Source organism: Plutella xylostella, chromosome 5 (genome assembly GCF_932276165.1).
Source record: "Plutella xylostella chromosome 5, ilPluXylo3.1, whole genome shotgun sequence".
Taxonomy (NCBI): domain Eukaryota; kingdom Metazoa; phylum Arthropoda; class Insecta; order Lepidoptera; family Plutellidae; genus Plutella; species Plutella xylostella.
Window position 1 is genome coordinate 6,363,031 of NC_063985.1, and position 20,146 is coordinate 6,383,176.

Genomic DNA, 20,146 nt, shown 5'->3' on the forward strand with positions numbered 1-20,146 from the left:
ATATTTGTTTCTTATTTACAGACGCAACTTCAGCTTTTCTGCTCCTTGAAAAATTTCGCTTCACAAACTTGTAAAAGTTGTTAACGGTTATTAAATTTTCCTCGGCTTTTTAGAAAAGGTTTTATAAAATATTTGAGAAAATGGCAAGGTAAGTTTGCTTAGGATGGAAAGAAGTCAATATTTGAGAGGAGCTACCGTGAGCTGGGGTCGGCCGATGCGACATACCTGTAATTGGTTCGTAAACAAACATCAATAAAATTGAAAAAGTGTGCAATGAAACCGATTCACTACATTTATACTAACTTATTTTTGCATGAAAATTTCGGCGTAAATCATAAAAACCCGGGTTTTCGTATACTGAATAATAAATAAACATATCGTGCACACACAAAGTAAACTCTATTTCCGTTTCAATATTGGCTGACTAAATTGCCTTGAACGGAGGAAATGCTATAGCAAATATGATTTCGCTTCATGCTTGATCAAAAGCTAATTGATGCATATATGGAAAACGCATATCTCGTGTTTAACTGTATCTGATTGTTTTCATTTATGTATGTTATGCCTTTCATTCACGCCTGAAAAATGTATATAGATTTTGAAGCGAATTATATGTATGCTAGTTTGTTGCTTACAGCATAGTGCATTATAAATAAATATATACACTCACGGGCAATGAAAAAGTTCCATTGAGAAAATCACCAAATTACTCTTTAACGAAAAAACAAACTTAATAACGCCTTCTGCAATATTTAAGAACATTTAACGGTGCATCAGAATAATACCAACTAAAAACATAATTATTTTGTTCAAATTTCCTATTAAATGTTTAAAAAAATTGGGCCCATTTGGTGTCTGCATTTTGTGAGTGGAACTGTTTCTTTGCACGGGAGTGTAGTTCCGGAAAGAATTGAATGATAGGCTATTTTAAATTATGTTATTGTTTATGTACAAAGAATTATACGAACTTAGGTATTATTAAGGAGGTCAAATATCAACATCAATAACTTCAGTTAAGGTTTAGGGTAAGTATATTATACTTATTACTTACTGCTTCGATTGTTTTTGAAACTCTGCAAATAAAGCAGGATAGCAGAGGTAGGTAAGTCAATTAGGTACACAATACAGATCTAAACTAAGTTATTAGGTACTGAATACATATTAAACTGTATCAAAGCATCCCATATTAAAGAGCTTTTAGCCATACTGAATAGCTTTGATAATAATAATTATAATTCAAGGCAATCATCCCGGTTGAAAGCCGCGCCCGGAGCCAGCTGTTCGCTGAGCCCCGTCTTTAGCCCAAATATATGGCGACAAGCACTCTCCCAGATTACAGCTCTATAGCTAAATAGATGATGAGCTTGCACAGATTAACTGTTTTATTTGCTCAATACTGGCAATTTATGTGTACCTGCTACCGACCTCATTACATTTGCGGCGAGGTAACGGCCTCTTCGCTCCACCTCGGGGGTGAAATATAACCTCTTTGAATCAAGAATGGCCCCGGTCAAGTTATTTAGTTGCGCTTCTTTTGCTTTCTTTGATTAGTTTTCTTTTAGTTTATAGTTTTATGTTATTTTGTAGAGTCAATTTGACTAGTTTCCTTATTTGTTTTAGGATTTTTATAGAATTGTACTTACTACCTACGAACATAATTAGTTAACTACCGAAAAAATATAGTTCCGAACAAATATTTTCACTATGCGAGCGCCGTCGTCGCCTTTTCTGGGGAGCATCAAATGTATATTTGATGCTTACACAAATTTATCCAACATTTAAATAAATGTCCTGTTTTTCTTACTAAGCAGTAGCCCAACGCCACGACGATCCGATAGTAAAAAAATATTGATCTTACCTTTTACCTACTACGCAGCACGCATAGACTTCAAGACAAACATACTCCATGAAAAAAAAAACGTATTTCCTGCCGCTCCTTAATTATTTACTCCACTTCCCTGTCCGTAGTTTTACGGTCGTAGTTTCACTGCGACGTTTTCCCTCTACCTTAATTTGGGGAACAAGCCTCCAATAGCGGTTCAAAAACAAACGCGTCATGAACTACACTCCAACTCGTAGTTCGGCCGCCGCCGCCTGTGTCTGAACACTTCCCAATTCAGCACAAGAACGCTTTGTCTGTCTCCCCCTGATTTTGCACCTTTCAATTAACTAGTAATCATACACGCCCCGGGGACCCTTTCATTAAACACGTAATGAGTTTTCACCCTTCATGGAATAGTGGACATCGGACCTTTTATGGACGCAGCCTTATTTTATCTTTTGCTTTTGTGTAGCAAATTGAGCCGACGCAAGGACTCAATTAGTTGGCGGACAACATGCTAAAATCAACGTTCAATTTTCAGCTCGCATGAAAGCTTTTGATTCCGCGAGGCCGGGGGTGTTAGCGCCTGTGATTGTCAAACGCGCGACGGGAAATTAACAAATCCTAGCTAACGGACATTCAATTCCAAATTAGTATGCAAATGTCCATATTATCTCTGTCATCCTTTGTGAGAGGTTATTTGTGTTTTTAATAGGATGCGAATAAGAAAATAATCACACATCTACAGATGGATCTATAGGTAAATACGTTCGACACCGAGACAGAAAAATTGCTTTCCTCCGGTGAAACCAATACTAAAACTTAGTAAACCTTTCTAATAAGTATACAAAGCAGAAAATAAATTTTCCAAAAAGCGTATGTCATTAATTTACAATATACAGAGTGTTGCAAAAAGGGCAGCATGGTATATCTAAGCCCGAAACTGAAATCAGAATTTCAAAATTCACGTTTTTTTTTCATAGAAACTATGTTGGTCACGTGACTTTTTAGATAGATAGATAGATAGAATACGCATTATTTGCACACCAACAAAGAATCATATGAATAAGAAATTACAATTTAATTAGGGTACAAAGGGGATTTTTACTATGGAGAATGACTTTTTTTTCGCGAATTTTGATTTTCGGATTTCAGTTTTGTTTTATACACACACACGCACTCACGCCTTGTACTAATATACTCCCTTGCGGGGTAGGCAGAGGTGCATTGCTGCACCCACTTTTCGCCAGAGTGTTATGTCAGTCCCAATGTAATAGGGGGCGGGCCTATTGCCATTTTACGGGCACATCCAAGACCCGAGAACAAATATCTGTGTTTAAACAAATATCTGCCCCAGCCGGGAATCGAACCCGGGACCATCGGCTCAGTAGTCAGGTCACTAACCACTACGCCATTCGGTCGTCAATGTTTTATATGATTCGATATATAACGTCCAGTTTCAAAACAGCCCTATAACTTCTCTCTCGCTCAACCAATATTATATTAATTTACCTCTACAATATAAGCTGGAAACTTACAAGTACTTTACAGTTGGCGGTGCGCAGACGAATCGCTGCGGCGGCGGCGACGGACCGAGGCAACTCCGGACATTTTCATTACAGTTAATTGCGACACGACTAAACGAACCACCCGATATCTGAGACAGCTTCAATTTATACTGAAACTGCGGACCCTTCCTTTGTGATATGTCGTAATTGTTAGCGAGTGCCGGCTTTGTTTAAGGTAAGCGTCCACGTATCGGTGCCGTTCGTATTGAACCAAACGGATTTTCATAAATCTATGGAGTGAGATGAAACGGCGGCGGCGTCGGCAATGCCGATGAAGTGGACGCACTTGTCTGAATTTCTATACAAATAACACTAAATGCGATACCTCCTTTGCGTAAGGATGCCGAAAGGTGGACGCTTACCTTTAAGGACTACGTGGCAAGTGAGTATTGCGATAGGGATTCATTCGACACGGGAGCGAGCGGTGCAATCATTGCACCGGGCGACGATCCGGTATTGACATTGGGAGTTCAACCCGTAATCTTCCACAACCTCAAACTGCGATAGTTATACCTATAATTAATGCAGGTCCTTTAAACTGTGCAACTTAATAAATGTATTTTCTTTCTTTCTTTCTTTACTTAAATACAGGTAATAGAATACTGGATTGATACAATGTGCGAAATTTTAGAGGGATTTCTGAAAGAAAAGAAATGTCTACAAAAGAGTCATTTTATTGGAACAATGGAAATATACCGTCGAAAAATCCATACAAAATTGCTGGCAGTTAATTGATGGAGACTTTTTTGAGTATTAATATTACAACATAGTCAGTCTTGCCAAAAATATACCGTATGAGATTGGTTAGTTTTATCCTCTCAAAATATTTGACTCCTAGTGAGTCTTGAATCACTTGTCTCGGCAAGAGCACCAATACAAACTACAATTGTTATTTATTGGATCGAATATGCTATATTGATATAATATTATTGTTAATTAACATTACTTTGACTTAAGACATTATACAACACTTATATTGGGATAAAATTACGTATTTTATATCTATTTTATGAAACCTTAGTGCGGTAAATGAATGTTTTAACATACCTAGGTAAGACCAGGTCATACCTATTTACCTATTATTTTTATTTATATAATAAAATATATACCCACGCACACTTCGGTGTTGAAAATAAATAATCTAAAAACGCATTCATGAACATTATGGGTAAAATCTCTCTTTGGCACAAAAAGTATTTATGTCTGGGTGTAATGTTGTAAATAAAATAGTAACTTATTACTTGTACAAAATTATAGTAGGTAGTCACTCAATCACATTACTATAAAACGACCTATAGTCTAAACTATAATTCAATCGATTAAACTATACTTCATCGATTTAATTACTTACTTCTTCAAGTTAGCTTTTTTACACTTATATAATTAGTATAGAAGTACCTACCAACCTTTTCAACTACATATTTACAAAACTCCAAAAATATACTTAAAATTTATCTTTTTTTACAAATTAACAAAAAACAAAAATAAACACTGAATTATTAAAAGCTAGCGGATTTTTAATTATAATATTTTAAATTTATATTTTATAGGTATGGAATAATTATGATGATGATGAATCTTATTTAATAATGGCGGGCCAAGCCACCCTTTATTCTATAGACAAAGTAGGTACCTTACGACTCTAATGAGTAATGACTCGGATTGCACCAGAACGTAACAAAAAATTCTTATTAGTTTATTAAAATGCAAAGACTTACATTAGGTTTTAAAAATCTACTATATCTACCTATAATAAAATTATACTAGGCTATTATGTATACTCGTAGTACGTATAACACCAACACGGTGTCCAAAATGCAGTCAAATAAAACTGAGAGGTTATAAAATACAGGATTTTGTACCAAAAGTCAATGTTAGACCTTTGGGGTTGATAGGTGCAATATGACCATAGTAAAAACTCAATAGTTTGCAAAAAATGCCAAGTACAAGACTCAATAACGTAAGTTATTTTAGTCAAACTGTATAGATAATAGTCGAAAAACAGTACCCTCCTCCTTCGGCAGTCGGGTAAAAAATTCCTGCACTATCAACTCTCCAAGGGCTAACGTTGACTTTTGGGACAGTGTACATACTTGTATACAGTTTGATAGCTTTCCAATGTCATGCCTGTAAAGGCAGAATACACACTGCTGTAGCGTAACATGCAATGTAACACGCACTGAAAAAAAACCATAGTGTTGTGTCTGGTCAACTGAAGGTGGTTTTGACCTATAGAAATAGCGGTCATGAATGTCATGATCGTCGCAGCCAGTGTTCACAGTTTAGTGCTCATTTCCCCGGTCCCTGGGGGCTTGGCGGCGGGCGCGGGCGGGGGCGGGGGCGGGCCGGGGGGCGCGTCGTCTGCCTGCGACTGATTCAGTTCATCTGTAACCTGTGGTTACCAAATTTGCCAGTTAAAACCAGAACAAAAGCAACAAGTCGACAAGTAATAGGAATTTCGAGGAATAGATACTCGGTGCAGGATCTATTGGTGAGAGACAAACAAAACGTAAGTATAATAAATTAATAAGTGCAGTAAACACAACACAGACACAGTAATTTAAAAATAAAAAAATATATAAATAAGTAAATAAAATGTTAGTCAACAGTTGTTATTCTACATTTCTACACCAAACCAAATCGAACCAAACCCATCATGCACATACACAAACAACAAAACACGAGAACATAACAAACCAGTGCGCGTGCAGCTAAGTCATTCCGCTACGTTGCAACACAAACCGCCGACCGTCTGTTGGCTACTCACTGCGTGCTCTCAATGAGCGGTTTTAGGATAATGTTGAGCGTGTTGTCGTGTCGTTGCGCGGCGTGTTGCGCGGCGTGCAGGCGCGCGCGCGACACGTTCGCGTTGTGGTCGCGCGACGGGCGCGCGTGCCGCCGCGCGAGCGAGCCGCTCTCCGCGCCCACTATGTTGTTGTTGCTAGCATGTCTCTGCGTCCACAATACACATGTCAACTACCAGTGCACACCTCTATACAGTATACATAGGTATTATACAAGTACATATTTATAATGAAGCTGCAATAGATGTGATAGGTATCTAATTACGGAAGTCGTAAACAAAGCGCTATTGTGGCAGATTTAGATCTGCCTGAGTATATATTTATTCAATAGCTCGTTGTTTTTCGTATTTGAAACGAAGCCCCCGAAGCATAGATAGGTCAATTCAAAGTATCTCTATATACAAATGAAGCTTGATCCCATCTTTGTTCCTAAAACAAAGTTCAACGGTGAATTTTGTTAGGTTAGCCTACACATAATATAATATCAATCTCTACAATATGTATCTCTATATTTAATAATAAAATACCTATGACATAAATTAATGGTGGATTTCCAAATTATTACATGAAATGAAACCTTTGCAATAAAATCAAAGAGAGTTACAGTTTTAAAACTGATTGAGTTGAATGTCTTGATGGTATATTTAAGCAGCAGCCTGTACACGGTTAGCTTTGTCAGCGACCCAGAAACAGGAGCTGCGGATTATTCTGTCGGCCCTCATCAGCTTTATTTTAATTTTCACCTCTCCACGACGACTTTTCGTTACGGACTTTTTAAAGTCCCTCTGATCTTTTTAGCGAGCAGGAAAAGAAAAGTTAAAGCTTCTGATGAAAATAAGATTAAAATGTGGACGTAAATTTTTGCATCTTGTAGGTATTTCTTGCCTCCGTTCTTCTCCTTAGACAGAAAGAGCCCCCCCTTATCCGAACGGAGAGTAATTTGTAAAAATTGACGTTCATCAGAAAATTTTATATTTGTACGATGAATAAAAAATTTTGACTTTGACTTTGACTTTGACTTATCTTTTGATTTTAAGGGTTCGTGTTGAGAGCCGACAGAACGCGGAAGGATGTTAGAAGCAAAGCGCCCACTCACGAAAAGGGAAAAGCTGTCGACGTTCGGGTGAGGGTAGTGTCTCGGGAGGGGGTCTCGGGGGCGGCGGGAGCTGGCGCGGCCCTCGCTGGCCACGGACAGCAAGCTGCGCTGCGAGCCGGTCACCGCGCGGGGGCGCGCCGGCACCGCCGGGGGGCGCCGCGCCAGCACCCCCGGGGACTCCGCGCGCCCCGCCCCCAGCCACTGCCTACTCACAGCCAGCGCCGCGCTGCCGCCGCCGCCGCCGCCGCACTTCGCGCTGTCGCTCGACCTGCAACATACACAACTCCTGTCACATAACCAGACAACCTTTCCCATTTTTGCCTATCCAAAAAGAGAACACCTATCTATGAACGACATAAGCCAATTATTCTTCCACTCACCTCTCCGAAGAATAAGCATAATCCTGATCAGCTCCCAACCCGGAGTCGGTGTGTTCATGCGAGACTCGAGCACTCCCCGAGATGAGCTCTCCGCTGGAACTGTTGCTGTTGCTGTTAGTGACCGGACTGTAGGGGTTGTTGTTGTTGCAGGTCGGCGTCACATTTCCCTTGTACCCGATGTTGGTCAAAAAGTCGTCGCCAGCTCTCCCGATTGTTTCGTCATAGCTTGGGTATATGCGCCTAAAATAAAACATAAATGATGTAGACGTATTTAATCAAACACGTATTCCATAATGATTCATTTAATGGGAGATTTTTCTTACCTTCCATGTCGTTCTCCACCCGTTTTATGCGTGCTATGCGTACTGGAAGTCGACCTGAGAGATCCTTGGAGGATAATGTCATGGCCATTCTTATAGGATGTATCCCGGCTTTTATCCCTTCTCGCTAATGACCCATGTTCTGACCTAGAAATAACATACCATTAGGATTTATTTTGTTTATGAGAGCATCTGAAAACGTAGGCTACTATTAGTGCTCATTCTTACTGCTTGGGTCTCGAGGGACTTGGACTAAAACCCTTCCTTCATTAGAAGGAGACCCTTGCCCCAGCAGTGGAGACATGATGGGTTGTGATGACAATACAATACACTTTATTTGCACCAAGAACAAAAATATTACAATACCAAATCTTAAAAATAAAACCAAATATATATCTCTACCAGAAAACCTTTGGATGGAAGAGAGTGAGTCTATATATTTATATACGATTGTGAAGACTTACTGCTTGTGCCTCGAGGAGGTCTTGAGCTTGGTCTGGCGCGCGTGGCTGGTCTGCACCACGGTGTAGGGGATCTCCTTCAGCTGCTCCTCGGTCATGCCCGTCGTGTCCACCAGGGAGTACTCCAAGTGCTGCTTCAGCTCCGTCGGCAGCCACTTCTTCTCGTTTGGTGACCCTGACCTTGATCTGGTAAAGATTTGGATATTTTATATCATCACATACTAAAATAGTATACTACTTGTAATGTATGTGTCAGTTCTCTATTGTATTGTATATTACCTGTGCTTTTTGTGTCTCCGGTGCCTATGTGAGGATGACCTGTGTGTTCCTGTTCCATTATTTTCAGCGTCTATTTGGGATCGCCGAACGCTTGCAACCTAAAATTTTCAATTAAATTAGTAGAACCCCTAGACATATTAATTATGGTACCTGATTGAAAATAAAAGCATACCTGAACACCACTTCCAGAATTGGTCTGTTGTCTCAGCACTTCCTTCCACTGTGACTCGGAGTCTACTAGTTCGTACTCTCTGGAATGACGAGGGCTTTATGAAAAACATTATTGTTATTCTTTTGTAACACATGAAAGCCTCGTACATTCTTTTCTGTTCATCAATTCAAGTCTCCTTTTTTAAAACAAATGTTTAGACCACCTTTATCCAAACTCATGGCTACTCGGACTGGTTAACAAAATATCTGTACCTCAGAGGTAAACTGTAATAAGTCCACTTTTTAAGAAAAACTTTTGATTTTACTCTGTTTCGATCGCGTGAAATGAGCTCTATCACATAAGTGCTCAAACAATAGACTCTGAAGTACAGATATTAGGGTTTCGCTATCCCAAGCTTGAATTTGAGACCCCAGAAAAGAATGTACGACTTCAAAACCTCCGAATACAGACTTGTTGTCAGGCTGCGAGTCGTCCCTCTCGGAGCCAGACTCGTGCTTGTGCTTGGAGCGGTGGCGGCGGCGCCGGCCGGAGCGCCCCGACCCGCGGGACAACTCGCTCTCCGCATCCGACTGCTGCTTCCGAGAGCGGTGCTTGTGTCTGCAAATTGTTGGATTGTTAAGATGGAAATTCCGAAAAGACTGTCAATGATGATGAGGTGCTTCCTGGACCGGTGCTTGTGTCTGCAAGTTGTTTAGTTAATTAGATGGAGGTCGCGAAAAAGACTATGGGACATGATGATTTATTTATTTATTTGAAGACCAGCAAATGATACACTTGTTACATACATCTAGGCTACATAAATAAAATAATGAAAAGCTAATGAAATGATGATCAATGAGGAAGATATTGAGGAAGAATGAGGATGAGGAAATATGAGCGGCAGAGTCCAACTGCTGCTTCCTGGACCTGTTGGTCTGCAAGTTGTTGAATTATGAAGGTGGGAATCCCGAAAAAGACTACGGATGATTATGATGAGGAATAAGGATGAAGAAGATATTGAAGAAGAATGAGGACGAGAGAAGAACATTGAGGATGAAGAATGAGGACGAGAATTGTATTGAAAACAATGAGGATGAGCAAGAATAAGCAAGAAGTAGTTGATTTGATAAGCATAACGATGATATCTTCACCTTTCACCTAAGCCCTTAATATTATTGGTCTAAATTACTTACTTCCTGGTAGATCTGGAGTCATTGGAGCTCTGTGAGTCCACAGACGCGGATCTGTGTCTCGGGGCGGGCGGGGGCCTGGTGGCGGTGGGCGACGCGGAGTAGAGCCCGCGGCGGATGGGCGCCGAGCGCGTGGAGCGAGGCGAGCCGCCCGGGCCCGGAGTTGGGGCGCCCACGCCTTCGCTTATCACTCTGTTGTGGGAAGAATATAGAGTGATGCACCATAAATACAACGTAAACTCAAGAACCAGGATGAATGAGAATAAGGTAGAGCAAGATAAGTTTTGATTGTACTTACGAATTCGGCCTATGAACTGAGGTAGGTTGCTTAACTTCAGGACAGTCTTTTATTCTCAAGTCTTCTAATTTTGGTACTGGAACAAAAAAACATAGAGTTAGCAATTAAACATTCAGGTCCATGATAAAATTGCTCGATGAAGTCTAAACGTAGCTAGATTTGAAATCGAACAAAAGCACAAAGAGTTGACCGGTACCGTCGTGTAGAGAAGTGTGTGAGGCGTGCGGCGGGCGCGCGTTGCGTCGCGAGGGCGCGCGGGTGAAGGCGGGCGGGGGGCGCGCGCGGCCCCTCACGCTGCAAAAAAACACATCACGATGAACTATGAGGGACAGGGAGAATCCTAATAAAAACACCTCGTAAATTCATAAAGGCGGCCGCCCGGAACGGCGGTAGTGATGAATAATAGCTTCAGATTTATCGGTAAACTACAGGGTTTACTACGCCATCAACGGGCGATAAGTGTTTTATTGAAAAAGGTCTTCTATACGTCACCATCTTATGCTCTCACTTTGCATAGGGATATGAAAAATTAGATTTGTAGGATCTATTGTATAGGTGTTGACGTTTTTACGCCCTTGGACACAGCTCCCATTCCACTAACCAAGCTTTTAACTATACCATACCTATTCCTCAAGCGGGTGCCGAGCGCGAACAGGTCGGCGGCGGCGGGCGCGGTCTGCTGCAGGCGGAAGAAGGCGTGGTGGTCGGAGCAGCAGCGCCACAGGTGCCGGCACGCGGCCCGCGTCGGACACTCGAACCCATACGTAGACGCGTCGTTCTGAAACCAACATCACTTTAGTACATAGGCTCTCTAATCTGTGACTCATATCGCGTCGGACACTCGAACCCATACGTCGACCCGTCGTTCTTAAATCAACATCACTTCATATCGTGTCGGACAGTGGAACCCATACGTCGACGCGTCGTTCAGAAACAAACGTCACTCATATGGCGTCCGAAACTTGAACCCATACGTCAACGCATCGTTCTGAAACCAACATCACTCATAACACGTCGGACAGTCAAACCCATACGTACGTTCTGAAACCAACATCACTATAGATATCGCGGATTTACGACGCAGCTGCGCCCCGCACAATCGCACTTTATTCGAGAGAAACGCGCGCTCGTATATTCAGCGATAAGTGTCCGCATAATGTTGTATTATATTCCTTGTTATTTGTTAGGTATATGAATGTATTTATATTATACCTTATTACATAGGTATATGTATAGGTGTGGCTGCGCCACCGTTAAGTATAGGGCACTATTCAATATACGGTGAGTGTGCTACAAGCCAGCAGTCGTTTCACTCATCTCCCGTATATAACAGTGGCGGCGAGTGTGTTAATTACCCACATTAATAAATAAAAATGGCCGGTCCAAGTTCAAGTGCGTTTTTCGGAAACTTTTTACGTTTTGACCACACAATACAGGACTGGACTTCTTATAAGATGCAATTAAAGCAGTGGTTTTTAGCAAATGACATCGATACATCTTCGGACAAGGCGGGAGTGAAGAAACGTGCTATCATGCTGAGCGCATTCAGTGAGAACACCTATAAACTAGCAAGCAATTTAGTACTACCGAAGTTACTGGAGGACCTGAGTTTCGACGATATAGTGAAGGAGTTAGACCAACACTTCACACCACGGCGATGCGGGTTCGCGGAGCGGTACCACTTCTACGCGGCGGCGCAGCGCGCGGACGAGACGCACGCGCAGTGGGCCGCGCGCCTGCGTGGTCTCGCCGCGCATTGCAATTTCAAGGACTTAGAGAACTCATTACTTGACAAATTCGTGATGGGAATGCTGCCGGGTGCCGAGCGGGAGAAGATGTTTGCCATGGACACGAAGGATCTGTCCCTGGCAAAGGCGGTCGACGTGGCGGAGAGCGTGCGGTGCGCACGCGCGGGGGCAGCCGCGGCGGCCATGAGCGCGCCGCCGGGTACCCTCAGCTCTGATCCTGTGTTCGCGATAGCGAAAGGCTCCGACGGCAACCAGCCGGCTAGTGATAGTGAAAGGTGTTCAGTGTGTGGCCGCAAGAGCCACAAGTCCAATCAGTGTCGGTTCGCAAGGTACAAGTGTACCAAGTGCAACATGAAGGGTCATTTACGTAGGATGTGCAAACGAGTCAACTTTGTGGATTCTGGCGAGGTGGACCAGGGCGATGACGATGGTGAGATTTTGCACATTCGTTCTAATAGAGGTGCACCAATGTCTGTAACTATAAATATCAGGAATATTCCCTTAAAGTTCGAAATAGACAGCGGTTCGGTAGTAACAGCTATATCCGAGAAAACTTATAACATGTATTTTCAGGAAACACAGCTAGTGTCAAGCCGAAAAAAGCTAATAAGTTATACAGGGGGAAACATTAACTGCTTAGGTATAGCAAAATTGCCCATTACTTATTTGGATGTCACTAAAATACTCGATGTTTACGTAATCCAAGATGGCGGCCCGTGTTTATTAGGACGTGATTTTATATCGCAGTTTCATTTAGAAATAGCTCCAATAAAATATTGCAATGGCGAATATTCCGATAACAAACTGATTGAGATGTTATTAACAAAGTTTTCACATACCTTTTCGGATAGACTAGGTTGTTTTAATAAGTACACAGTGCGTTTGCAGTTAAAGGAAGATGCAAAACCGATTTTTATGAAATCTAGACCAGTCGCGTTTGCACTAAGAGAAAAAGTTAACAAAGAAATTGAACGCTTGGTACAAATAGGCGTGATTGAACCGGTAGATTACTCCGATTACGCGTCTCCCATTGTTCCCGTTTTAAAAAGTAATGGGTCAGTCCGTATTTGTGCAGATTACTCTCAAACAATTAACAAACAGCTGTTCGTTGAAAAATATCCGCTGCCCACTGTGCAAGAATTGTTTTCCAGGCTTCATGGTGGCGAACAGTTTACTAAGTTAGATATGTCTAGTGCTTATAATCAGCTGATTTTGGAAGATACAAATAATATAACTTGTATAAACACGCCTAAGGGATTATTTAAGTACAAGAGGTTAGTATTTGGCCTATCTTCAGCTCCGGCTATTTTTCAAAAGGCGATGGAGAGTATTTTGAGATTAGATGGCGTGTTATTTTTCTTAGACGACGTGCTTATAACAGCACCTAACAAGTCAGAACATTTAAAAAAATTGGAAGCAGTACTTCAAATATTTCATGATGCAGGTCTCACTTTAGGTAAAGACAAATGTGAGTTTTTTAAAGATGAGATAACGTATCTTGGCTACATTATTAATAAACATGGCATTAGGAAGTCACCGGAAAAAGTTAAGGCTATTGTGCAAGCCGCGGTTCCGACTAATGTTTCCCAGTTGCAATCTTTCTTAGGTCTGGTCAACTATTATAGAAATTTTGTACCTAATGCATCGTCAATGCTTAGTCCGCTTTATGATCTCCTGAAGAAAAATAAAAAATGGTATTGGTCTACAGAGCATTGTAAGGCATTTAGTGAGATAAAAAAATGTCTTGCATCTGAGAAAGTTTTAGCTCATTTTGATCCCAATGCAAAAATTATATTAACAGTCGACGCTTCTCCAACCGGATTAGGCGCGATATTGTCCCAGGTAGGACCCGACGGATTAGAACGTCCTATATCGTTTGCATCTCGAACGCTTAACGACGCCGAAAAAAAATATGCTCAAATTCAGAAGGAGGCTACCGCTATAATTTTTGGTGTCAAACGATTCCATCAATACTTATACGCAAGGTCGGAACCGTTTGTCTTACGCACCGACCATAAGCCTCTCGTGTCTATATTCGGACCTAATCACGGCATTCCTGAGGTATCAGCAAATAGGCTACAAAGATACGCAATATTTCTATCTGCATATAATTATGTTATAGAATTCGTAAGTAGTAGTAACAATAGTGCTGATTATTTATCGCGCGCAACAAAACCGGGTTTAATGAACAATACCGTTAGCAACAGGACGGCAGACACGGCGGCGGCGGCGGCGGGGCAAGAGCCCGACCGCGCTGCATACGTCAACTTCGTGGTGGAGGGGGCATTGCCCATCACGCTCGATCAGCTGCGTCGCGAAACAAATAGTGATCCCGTATTGAATGAAGTTATTCAGTGTGTACTCAATGGTTGGCCACGAAAATGTAATAAACCGTATTTAAAACCATATTTTCTATGCCAGTCCCAACTTTCAGTGGAAAAAGGTTGTTTAATGCGAGGCCATAAGGTAGTAATTCCGGAAAGTTTACGTCATCACCTGTTAGCTGAGTTACACGGAATGCATTTTGGGATGGTTAAAACTAAAGCCGAGGCACGATCAAAGTTTTGGTTCCCGGGTCTAGATAAAGCCATTGAAAAATTAATTAGCGAATGTCCGGTATGTGTAGGTACGCGCCCCTCCCCGCCGCGCGCCCCTCTCGCGCCCTGGCCCTACCCGGCGGAGGCTTTTAGTAGAATCCATATGGATTTCCTTGGACCAATACAAAATCATATGTACCTAGTGATCGTAGACGCTCACTCAAAATGGGTGGAATGTTTCGACATGAAATCGAATACTACATCGGCCGCAGTAATCGGTAAATTGTGTTATTTCATGTCGACCTTTGGTATTCCCCATACTATTGTTAGTGATAACGCTCAATCGTTTGTTTCGGAGCAGTTTGTAAATTTTTGTCGCCTAAATGGTATCGCGGTAATGACGTCACCGGTGTATCATCCAATGAGTAATGGGCAAGCAGAGAGCTATGTAAAAATTGTAAAAAAAGGGTTAAGGAGTGCACTTCTATCAGGGCGAAACCAAGACGAGATTCACTGTAAATTATTACAATATTTATTTCAATATCGTAACTCGATACATTCGAGCACGGGGCAGTCGCCGGCACAGCTGGTGTTCGGCCGACAGTTGAGGTCGCGCCTCGACTTGTGCCTCCCGTGGTCCTCGCCTGCGTCCAACTCGCCTAATCTCATCGAACATAAACAGTCCTTACAGAGTGATTACTACGGGGGAACAATACGATCAGACTTTGTGCCGGGAGACATTGTTATGTACAAAAAATTTGTAAACAAAAATAAATATCACTGGACAAAAGGTGTTATTGTAAAGAAGTTGGGCGAAGTGGTGTATTTACTCAAGGACAATGAAAGTGATGCACAGTTAAAAAGGCATAAGAACCAAATATTTTTATATAAAGAAAAGCCAAGTAGTAGTCTGAATGAACATTTTGATTTTGCTAACGACTGCTATCAACACGATGATAGGGTTAATGGGGAGGGGGAGTTGCCTGTAGAAGGTACTCCTGAGCAGAGGCCAGTGAGCGCGGCTCCAGCAGCCGCCCCGGCGCCGGGCCCCGCCCGGGACGACCATAGTCCAGTCAGAGGAGCCGGGCTGACTACCATGCTTTTAAGAAATGTTCCTAAAGTAGATTATAAGAAGTTCTTTTAGGTTTAAGTGTAAATTGTGCTATTGTTAAAGTATAAGGGATAACAGTTAGCTATTGGTGGAGGGATATTACATAGGTATATGTATAGGTGTGGCTGCGCCACCGTTAAGTATAGGGCACTATTCAATATACGGTGAGTGTGCTACAAGCCAGCAGTCGTTTCACTCATCTCCCGTATATAACATACCTACAGCTACACAAGTATTCTTGAATAAAGTTTGAGTCATTAAAGGAGCTTCTCTGTGAATATAAGCGATAAAAGTTTATCTTTAGTAGGAATAATGAAGGTGCTCTTTTATATATTAAAATACGACCTCCGATGGACTTGCTCAGGTTTTATGATGTGCATAAAGAAGAAAAGAAAATATTATATCATATCGTAACGTATAAGTTATAGTCATAACCGCTTAAAAAATAAAAGTCCTTGGATGGTTAGCTGAGGTTTTCCGGGCACATCCAAGTCCTGAAAGAATCTGCACCGGCTGGGAATCGAACACAGGATTTTCGTCGCTTTTGTCTTAAACTTTAACTAACAAGACGAACGCCGAATGAAATCTAAAATATCGGATATAGGTAGTAGATAAACCTAGAAATTAATCAAATTAAATAGCTATCAAAGTACCTTCTTATGCATACTTATAAATATAGGTACTTCTTGGCCCCTCACCCTGTTTTATCACTCCACTCACGTAATTCGAAAACCTTTGAAGTTTTATCTATAGTACTTATATTCATAATTTCTCTTTCTAAACCCCCAATGTATATCCCAATTCTCTATTGTGCTCACGATTGAATGCGCCAGGTTTCGGTAATACAATAAATAAGGATCAAAGCCTCTGCCATCAATTTAATGAGATTAAGCACATTGAACCGACAGCGTCTTCGCAAACAATATTACCTACCATTACCACCCGCCATTAATCGGCATCGATCTCAAATGTTATTGAAGCATACGGATTATGGAGACAGCTTCCTGTGTTACGGGTAAGCAAATTGTTACTATGTAACTGGTACTCACTTATGTTTTTATCAGTACCTATAAACTATCAGTGGATACTTTTAAAAACTTCAGCTTTTTTTTTATTCATGTGATTAATATAATTACTTGCGCTTTAAGTTTTTCATAAATAATAGTGGATGCGAGGGCGCCGGACATTTCATTTCATTTCAACTTTTATAATGTGAGTAGAGTATGAGTTCGTAGTACATCGATGTAAAATTCCAGTTAAAATCAATTTTATATTGAAAACACTATTATAACATTCCTGGGCAGCACTACAGGACCGGTAGTGCCTTATCGCGACCGCGCGCGCCACAGCGCTGTAAATACGGCGCTCAGTAGTACGAGACTTATCTATAATTGCCTGCCTACGAATGTCTTTCAAGGAAGCGGCGGAAGGTGGACTCCATCTTGCACTACTATTATGCGGCGCTTATCAGTGCTAGGAAAGAGACAGACCAAAGAGACAGATCTGGGTCAAGTGTTTTGTGAGATTTTGCGGCATCTGGGGCTGTTAATGTTTTTTTTGGGCGGTCAGCGGCTAAGTTTGTATGTATACATATAATATGATATATTTTTATATAAGAACGTAATTAATACAAACACAAATTTCCAATCCACTCACGTTTTTATCAGCCACTCGCAGCATGAAATATCTCCCTTTGTAGTAGAGCTTGTTGACCCGGGGCCAGTAGTAGTTGGCGACGGTGTGCTTCCCGCGCAGCAGCAGCAGCCCGCTCGGCGCCAGCCCCAGGAAGTACTCCACGCTATCTTCACCCTGCACACAAACACATCCAATAACCAACAATGGCCTTTATAGTCTTTATACCCCCAAGTTATTTCAGTCCGACGAAAATATTTACCAAAACTGGATGCAAATCCACGCCGTACATATCCAGCCATTTCACTTTATCGAGGTAGCTTAGTTCCGCCTGCGCGGGCGAGACTCCCCTGCAACAATGAGCACGCTTATTGTTGTTTCAAACAATAAAGAATAGTTTAAAGTTAATAAGGCGGGCGCGATTTAATTGCTAAACAAGAGGGTAGAGTAGGAGCAGGTTGGTGAATGAGTAATCAGGGTGTTTGGCAGCGGTCGGCCGAGCCGCGGCTCACTTACTGCTAAGTACACGTAATTTGCATGTAATTGTGGCCTTTTGTCGCGCCAGCCGCGCCTGCATCTTTGCACTGTTAAAAATTCATTCAATTAGACGCTTCTCGCGAGGAACTTTAATTTCCGGAGCGGGCGGCGCCGCTTCCGCCGTCAAACTGCTGCGGCTCAAATCTTAATTCCGCGAATGAATCGTTCTTCAACGAAGGATTAAGTTCACTCATAAACTGGAGAGGAGTGCTTTTAACATGGTTACGTCAAACACCGCAGATCGTTTTTTAGGAGTTTATACTTACCATGAATTTCTATACAGGGTCTTGTAAAAAGTGGTTGGCTCAGAGGGTCATTCTGAACAACATTTGATCTACATTATACGTATTGGAAATTAAAAAAAACCTTTTCCATAGAAACTTTGTTGGTCACGTGACTTTTTTACTGAAGAACGTATTTCATTAAACTTGTAGCACAAAAGTTGTTTAGAATCACTCTCTCATACACCGCTATCGGCTTAGTGTACTCTTTTTGCAACGCCCTGTATAATTACGTTTGCTAAACTCACGTGAGCGTGCGGTGTATGTCGGCGGCGCGCGCCTCCAGCTCGGGCGTCTGGTGCGCCAGCAGGCGGAACTCCGCCACGTAGCCCGACAAGTGCCGCCGCCCGTCGTAGTCACCCAGCTCCGCTATAATATACACACCCTGTATTACTATTTACATTTAAGTACATTATTGAAAAGAGAGTCTAATCGTGGAAGTAATAAGTACTTATACGTAAGCATTGTTACTATAAGAGGGGGGTCAGGTTTCTCTGCATATGACCGTACTAACCGTACTTATTACTTCCATAAGTCTAATAGCGCTTAAGGGCCCGTACAGGGTGACGTGCCGCGCCAATTTTGGGTTTTCAATGCTCTTCACACAGCACACGCAGTGACACGCACACATGTAAGTTTGCACAGTGGGTCGATAAACTTTTACTCGCCAACTTTATTGACAATTATGTTCAAGTACATTTTGGGTGATTTTAGGGTAAGTAAGTATAATTCTTACTTACACTGGTAGGCACCAGGAAAGAGTAGAAATTAATAGGGGTGCCACTTTACTCTATACTCGGAACCCGATTAGCTTTCTCAAACAAATGTGGTATTTACTTGTAGAAAGGTAACTAAAAGTATTAAAGTGTAGATAATAAGTTTAGGGCATTCTCCAGCCAACTGAACCCCGACGACAAAGCAAAGTAAATACATAGTGTCGCAAAAGGGCTATACTAAGCCAAAAGGGGATGACTCAAGGGGTCATTCTGAACAACTTTTGTTCTACGAGATTTGCAAATTCGCGAAAAAAAATATTCGTTTTCCATGGTAAAAAGTCACATGTCCAACAAAGTTTCTATGAAAAAGGTTTTTTTTTGTTAATTTCCAAAACTTGTAGAGCAAAAGTTCAGAATGACCCCCTGTCTTACTCCTTTTTACCCGACTGCCGAAGGAGGAGGGTAATGTTTTTTGATTGTATGTATGTATATATGTATGTTTGTCTGTTTCTTTGTTCCCTCCTGTAGCCTAAACGGCTTGATAGATTTTGATGTATGAGGTATTGTTAGAAGCGTATTGATGGCGCGATGGCTATAGGCTATGTGACGTTCCATTAAAATGTACATAGCGCCCTCTTGAGGACATAACGTGATGATCGAAAAAATAATAATTCAACTTTGCCGTGTAAGGTATCAAATGAAAGGACTTGATTTTCACATTACAAAAATATGCATATTGAAGGTATTTAAATAACAACACCAAAATTATTGAAATAAAAAATGATCATGAACTACCTACCGACGTAAAATTTCATAAAATAAAAACAACTAAAAAGTTACAAATAAAAAAATACAATTATAAAAAACTAAAAACCTGACTGTACGCTAAAAACATGAAAACGAGTCCCAATGTTAATGGAAAGTATCGCATGCGGGGACCAACTTGACCGCCACTCAAGGCCGTTTTCTAAGTAACATTCAGCTAAATGGTGAACCCTCTGCTGGTATAATTTGTTTATATACCGCTTTTTCAATACCTGTAAGTACATTTTTTGGCAGCATAATATTTTTACTTAATTTTAGGGTTTCGAACGTCAAAAGAAAAAAAGCAACCGTTATAGGATCTCTTTGTTGTCCGTCTGTCTGACTGACTGTCTGTCACCGCCCTTTTTCTCAGAAACGGGTAAAGATATCAAGCTTATATTTCGCATAGAT

General features: G+C 41.4%; 2 protein-coding genes across 2 annotated transcripts in view; one reads left to right on the top strand and one right to left on the bottom strand.

Moving 5' to 3' along the window:
• Positions 1 to 4,048: 4,048 nt before the first annotated feature.
• Positions 4,049 to 20,146, bottom strand: part of LOC105389186 (band 4.1-like protein 4) — a 60,112-nt gene continuing 44,014 nt past the window's right edge. The window contains exons 6-20 of the mRNA XM_048633131.1: positions 18,464 to 18,584; positions 17,660 to 17,747; positions 17,422 to 17,574; positions 10,993 to 11,147; positions 10,566 to 10,663; positions 10,370 to 10,445; positions 10,075 to 10,263; positions 9,353 to 9,499; positions 8,903 to 8,996; positions 8,731 to 8,828; positions 8,455 to 8,637; positions 7,994 to 8,137; positions 7,671 to 7,910; positions 7,291 to 7,558; positions 4,049 to 6,342 (exon numbers count right to left, since the gene is read on the bottom strand). Coding sequence (XP_048489088.1) covers positions 6,154 to 6,342; positions 7,291 to 7,558; positions 7,671 to 7,910; positions 7,994 to 8,137; positions 8,455 to 8,637; positions 8,731 to 8,828; positions 8,903 to 8,996; positions 9,353 to 9,499; positions 10,075 to 10,263; positions 10,370 to 10,445; positions 10,566 to 10,663; positions 10,993 to 11,147; positions 17,422 to 17,574; positions 17,660 to 17,747; positions 18,464 to 18,584 — 2,243 coding nt within the window. The 3' untranslated portion in view covers positions 4,049 to 6,153. The remainder of the gene's footprint in view (positions 6,343 to 7,290; positions 7,559 to 7,670; positions 7,911 to 7,993; positions 8,138 to 8,454; positions 8,638 to 8,730; positions 8,829 to 8,902; positions 8,997 to 9,352; positions 9,500 to 10,074; positions 10,264 to 10,369; positions 10,446 to 10,565; positions 10,664 to 10,992; positions 11,148 to 17,421; positions 17,575 to 17,659; positions 17,748 to 18,463; positions 18,585 to 20,146) is intronic.
• LOC105398744 lies at positions 12,412 to 15,862 on the top strand. The gene is made up of 2 exons (XM_048633130.1): positions 12,412 to 12,547; positions 15,337 to 15,862. Exons 1-2 carry the CDS (start codon positions 12,539 to 12,541, stop codon positions 15,796 to 15,798), a joined length of 471 nt encoding a protein of 156 aa, XP_048489087.1. The 5' UTR covers positions 12,412 to 12,538; the 3' UTR covers positions 15,799 to 15,862.